Source organism: Eubalaena glacialis, chromosome 2 (assembly GCF_028564815.1).
Source record: "Eubalaena glacialis isolate mEubGla1 chromosome 2, mEubGla1.1.hap2.+ XY, whole genome shotgun sequence".
Lineage (NCBI taxonomy): Eukaryota > Metazoa > Chordata > Mammalia > Artiodactyla > Balaenidae > Eubalaena > Eubalaena glacialis.
Genome location: NC_083717.1, coordinates 193330094 through 193336111, shown reverse-complemented (window position 1 = coordinate 193336111; position 6018 = coordinate 193330094). Strand labels below are relative to the sequence as shown.

Below are 6018 nucleotides of genomic sequence, written 5' to 3'. Positions count from 1 at the left end.
CCGGGAGCCGGGAGCGCAGGGGCGGGGCGGCGCGCTGAGGTCAGCGCGGCGGCGGCCGGCCACGCCGTGGTTGGCTGCGCCCGCGCTGGCCGCGCCCTGGTTGGCTGCGGGCCGCGGGGCTGGGCCGCCGGGTCGGGGCTGGGGTCGGGGCTCGGGCGCCGGCCGGGTTTGCGCAGCGCTCGGCTCCGCGCTGCTGCAGGTCGACGGCGGGCGGCGAGGAGGGTGCGGCCGCGGGCGGGGCCGAGGAGCGCGAGGCGGGGGCGGGCGGCGGCGCCGAGGGGAGGAGACCAGCCCATGGACCCGCGGGGCCCGGCGCCCCAGACGCTGCGCCGCCGGGACCGAGCCCAAGATGTCGGCCTAGGCCGGGGCGCGACGACGCGGACGGGGCGGCGACGAGGGGCCGCGGCTGACGAGGCTTGCGGCCGCCGGGACGCTGAGGGCTCGCCCTGACGGACTGGCCGAGCGGGCGGCGAGAGGCCGGCGCGTTGGGAGCGGGCCGCGCGGCACCATGTCGGCCAAGGTGCGGCTCAAGAAGCTGGAGCAGCTGCTCCTGGACGGGCCCTGGCGCAACGAGAGCGCCCTGAGCGTGGAGACGCTGCTCGACGTGCTCGTCTGCCTGTACACCGAGTGTAGCCACTCGGCCCTGCGCCGCGACAAGTATGTGGCCGAGTTCCTCGAGTGGGGTAAGTGTGCGCGGGCCTGACCCTCGGCTCTGCGACCCCCGCCCGGTCGCGCCCTCCCCCCACTCCGCCCGCCTCCTCCCTGTCCTCGGGCTTCCGCTCATCCCGCCTCGTCACCGCTCCCAGACCCGCCGCCCCATCCCTGTCCGGCCGCTCCTGGCGCCCTCACCGCTTCGCGGCTCTCCATCCCGCCCTGCCCTCCTCTTTGGCCTTCGCACATCCGCGTTCGGCCGACCCGCCCCCTCATCCTGCTCCTCGGAGCCACATCCTCCGTTCCCACCCCCACCCCCGCGCCCGGCCATCGCCGCGGCCGCTTCCTAGATCCATCCTCCGAGTCTGGATATCGTTTCCTGCAGCACTCCCTGGGATATCCGCCCCTCGCCCTTGGGGTCCGGAGTCCGCGTCGAGTTGCTCCCCCCGCTCGCCCTGCTGGCTTGTAGGGGCAGCGGCGTGTGCTTTTTGCTTGTGTCCCCCGCACGTCTCCTGGGAGCCCCTCCTAGGTGACAGCCTGCCTGCATCCCTTGGTGTCCGGGGCCTGAACATCCCTTTGACTGTACCACCTCTAAGGGAATTTTAAGGTTAAAAGCCTTATTTTGAATACGCCATGCGAGAGCAAATTGATTTTTTTCATTGTAGTTTTGCCAGACCCTTGTAATATTTGGGGGCCAACTGGAACTGTTAGTATATGGAAGTCACTTAAGAACTTTCTTCGTCTGATCTTTGCGTGCCTTAATCATTGGTTAACTAAGCTATCATGCTTTATTAGGACAAAAATTTGATTAAGCTACTTAATGGTTAGAATCTTAAGAACAGCTACACGTGTAAGGTGAAATCTTACATTCTGTCTCTCTAACTTGGACATTTTGTCAAGACCCTCAGCCTCATATAAAAATACTGAGAAGGAAGATGCAATGTTTATGTTCAGGGTTCAGGCCAGATCTATGAAAATCTTATCCTTGGGTCATGTGCGTCATTGCACTAGGGCTGTGCAGTTTGACCCAGTAATTTCTAACCTTTGGGGCTGATAAAAGCTGATATTGACATGAAGAAACAAACAAATGTATTCCATAGTGAGGCCTCCTACTCTGCCAAAATGGTAATTAGAATTTGGAATTTTGTTTACAAAATAAAACTTAAGTTGCGATATTCTTTAGAGAGCTTCTGTTTTTCGCTCTTTAGTGGAATTTTGATGTCTTGTGAGAGCAGCAGTAGGAGGGAGGCCCACAGCCCCAGGACAGCCTGTTGTGCTTTATTGTGGTGGCGTCCACCTTCCTTGATGATGTACGATATCAGTAAAATAAGAGCACTATTCATTTCCTGGGGTCGTTCATCAGTGACATGATTTCCAACTGAATGATTAACTGACTTCACGGTTGCTTTGAGAGTGAAGTCTTTGGTGCCTGTTACATCCCAGCCTTCTGAGTATCCTCTTTGCTGTTCTTGCTGAGTGTTTGATCTTGAAATCCAGTTTCAAGATCAGGTTCAACTCAGTGCTTGGTATGTGAGTAAATGTGTGACTGAAAAGAGGAGGCAGAGGGAAGGTTGAGTTAGCAGGTAAGGTGTGGTCCAGCTAGCCTCTGGCCTGGGGACCTGCAGTGCCTCGGAGGGGCTTATCCTGAAGGCTGGGTGCCCTGTGGAGCAGTGGTCCTTCCTTGTGCAGCCCAAACTTAGTGAAGAAAAATAGCCGATTCAGCCCAGATTTGAGACTTACTGGGGAATCTTTGAGGAAATTTGGAAAGTGTAAGTAATAAAGATTTTAAGTTTTAAAAGAAGATTTTCTTATTTCCACAGTGGTTGCTTGGGACAAGACTCATCCTAGGCTTCACTGTAGATTTTGCCTTTAATTTTCTCTTGATTGTGTTTGTAGTTTGATTAGTTTTCTCTACGAAATCCAGGACCTTAATTAAAAGTTGGAAATACCCTGCTTCGCATGTATATTTCTTTAAGCTATTTTTTAAATGCAAATTTGATACCGTTTGAAGCAGAGCATATGAAACACTTTGAAATTTCTACAAGTAAGCAGCAACAAATATGGACAACTAAATGAGGTGAAATTGTTGTTTTTCATCTTCGTTATATAAAAGTACTTTTACATGTCTTAAATTTTTTTTTTTTTCATGACTTAAAAATGATGACTCGTATTATATTTGGACAGAGCTGATGTTTGAAGTCCCAGCCCATTGGCATTGGGTGGACCACAGTGGCCCTCTGCTCTGACCCCCTGGAGCTCGCTGCTGGGGCAGACCTGAGCGTGGGTTTCCCGATTCCCACCCAGTGCAGGGCATCTTCTCTCGTCGTGCCACCATGCTTCCTCTATAAGGGCTAGAATTAATCTTTGTAGCCCTCTGTTTAATTTCCTCATTGGTGATTTTTCTTATTATGAAGGAAGTGGTACCTTCTCAGAGTTCACCTTCATCTGTGTGAATTCCTGTAGCTCTTGGCCTGGGGATGCTCAGCCCTAGGTGTGAGTGGGATGACTCTACCAAATTTAAATTTAATACGTTCAGGCTTAACTGATGGTGCTAAACATCTCAAGATACATTTTAATCTAATGGTTTCTCGAGATAGAATTTTTTTAAAATTAATATATTTATTTATTTATTTATGGCTGTGTTGGGTCTTCGTTTCTGTGCCAGGGCTTTCTCTAGTTGCGGCAAGCGGGGGTCACTCTTCATCGCGGTGCGCGGGCCTCTCACTATCGCGGCCTCTCTTGTTGCAGAGCACAGGCTCCAGACGCGCAGGCTCAGTAGTTGTGGCTCACGGGCCTAGTTGCTCCGCGGCATGTGGGATCTTCCCAGACCAGGGCCCGAACCCGTGTCCCCTGCATTGGCAGGCAGATTCTCAACCACTGTGCCACTAGGGAAGACCCCAGCTAGAATTTTTGCATAACATCGGAACACGTTTTTTAAGTAACAGATATAAGAAACAGATCTTTTGAATAATAAGATCCAACTTGTAGGGGAATACTGGGATTGTGTAATAAAATTTAGGTTAACATAATTTGGATTTGTAATTAGGTATTTGAAATGCATGGTGATATTGACTACATGGCAAGTGATGGAACAGCTGAAACCATTAAACATTAACCGGCCAGCCTTACTTTTTCTGTCTTAAAACCTCCTCCATTGACAGTTGGGCTTTGAAGTAAACAGCAGTGTCTGTGTTAAATCTAGACTTGCAATAAGTAAAACTGGAGTTGGAGTGAGTTGTTCTCACTTCGAGATACCACTGTGTGAGCTACCTGAAAAAGCTTATGCTGTGTGGTGAATTGCTCTTCAATTGCAAATGCAGGTAAGGTAAAAACTCAGAAAGCGCCGCCGGCAGTGTTGACAGGAACGCCCCTTGCCTTTGCCTTTGCCCTGCCTCTTGTTGCAGCACCTGACGCCCTTGGAAATCTTGTCCTGTCTGTGCTGACGTCTGTGATGCTGGATAAACATGCAAGCAAACAGGACTGTTAATTTCAAACTATATTAAGTACAGCAAAGCTATTGAATGCTTTTTTTGGTAAAGAGGCAAAATGTATTTTTTGAGACTAATAAAGTAAAAGGATCATGCTAGAAGAGACCACACATAGATTTTTTACTCTTTTTTTAAAATCATAAGTGGGAAAATGGGGCTTCCCTGGTGACGCAGTGGTTAAGAATCTGCCTGCCAATGCAAAGGACACGGGTTCGAGCCCTGGCTTGGGAAGATCCCACATGCCGCGGAGGAATATGGTAATTTTTGAAGGCTTTATTTAGACTTAAAATCTACCAAAGAACAATTAAACAATTAGTATCTATTTTATTTTTTATTTTTTTTATTTTATTCGTTTAAAATGAAACATACTATCTATGAGATGAAAGTCACACTTTATAGTATGATTTTAAATAATCTGTGTTTCATATTAGATTTTTGCCAGTAGGTAACTGGCAGCAAAATTGTTTTCAGATTAAAACCTTGCAAAAAGGATCAATTATATAATAGACTTGAAAAAAAATTTTTTTTAAGTATTTTATTTAATTTATTTATTTTGGCTGTGCTGGGTCCTAGTTGCGGCACGCAGGATCTAGTTCCCAGACCAGGGATCGGACCTGGGCCCCCTGCATTGGGAGCACGGAGTCGTACCCACTGGACCACCAGGGAATTCGCCTATAATAGGAGGCTTTGGATTTTTGTTATCTTTAGGAAAGAATTAGAAATTTGAAGAGAAATTTGAATTGAATTATATAATTTCTGTTCTTATGTTGGAGCTTCTTTGGAGACGTAAGGAATTTACTCTTCAGGGGGGAGTCCTAACATTTACTGGCATGATGATGATTCCTCTAGCCTCCAAAATCACAGAGTCATGGGTTTGAAAACGGTTAGGAGTTTGAGAGATCACATGATCTGCCCTCCACACCCATCTCCCCTCTCCTTTGGGTAAACCGGGCTCTGGACATTTTCCCTAATCATTTCTGAGCAAGTAGCCCTCTCACCAGGGTTTCTCTCCTTCACGGACCCATGGTCAGCCCTGGGCCTCCTTGCCGGCACCTGCTTTGAAATATCTTAGTTTTATTGTAACCTTTCTTTTCCCCCCCATTCGCATTATCACTGGTCTAGCTGAAGCTCTCAAGCCCATAGACCTAAATTAAAGCCTTTCTCGCTTGAAGATTTAAATATCTCTGCCAGATCAGTCTTCAACACTGCTTTTCATTTCATCACTCCCCCTTTTACAACTTCTACAATGACTTTGTATTCTGTTGCCTTAAAAAAATCAGGTCTGAAATCCATGGTCCAACGCTGGAATTTAACATTGACCTAAGGGACTTCCCTGGTAGCACAGTGGTTAAGAATCCACCTGCCAGTGCAGGGGATGAGGGTTCGAGCCCTGGTCCGGGAAGATCCCACATGCCATGGAGCAACTAAGCCAGGGCGCCACAACTACTGAGCCTGCGCTCTAGAGCCCGCGAGCCACAACTACTGAGCCCATGTGCCACAACTGCTGAAGCCCGTGCGCCTAGAGCCAATGCTCTGCAACAAGAGAAGCCACCGCAATCAGAAGCCCACGCACTGCAACGAAGAGTAGCTCCCGCTTGCCGCAACTAGAGAAAGCCCGTGTGCAGCAACGAAGACCCAGCACAGCCAAAAATAAATAAATGAGTGAATGAATAAATAAATAAAACAAATAAACCTAAAAAGATACAACTAATCCTAGTTTTAGAGGTTGAGATTAACGGCACCTCTGACCATATCCTGTGGGGGTAATTTTCATTAAATACAATTTTATTTTTATTAAAGTAATGCATTTACTTAGTTTTAAAAGTCAAGTAGTTCTACAGAGTTATTCAGTATAATGCAAAACAGTAGTCCCTCTACC

At 48.5% G+C, this 6018-nt stretch overlaps 1 protein-coding gene across 1 annotated transcript in view; it reads left to right on the top strand.

The window, feature by feature from the left end:
* Positions 1–263: 263 nt before the first annotated feature.
* The window catches only part of CDC42BPB (CDC42 binding protein kinase beta), a 119138-nt gene continuing 113383 nt past the window's right edge, over positions 264–6018 (top strand). Inside the window, 1 exon segment of the mRNA XM_061181309.1 lies at positions 264–683. Coding sequence (XP_061037292.1) covers positions 509–683 — 175 coding nt within the window. The 5' untranslated portion in view covers positions 264–508.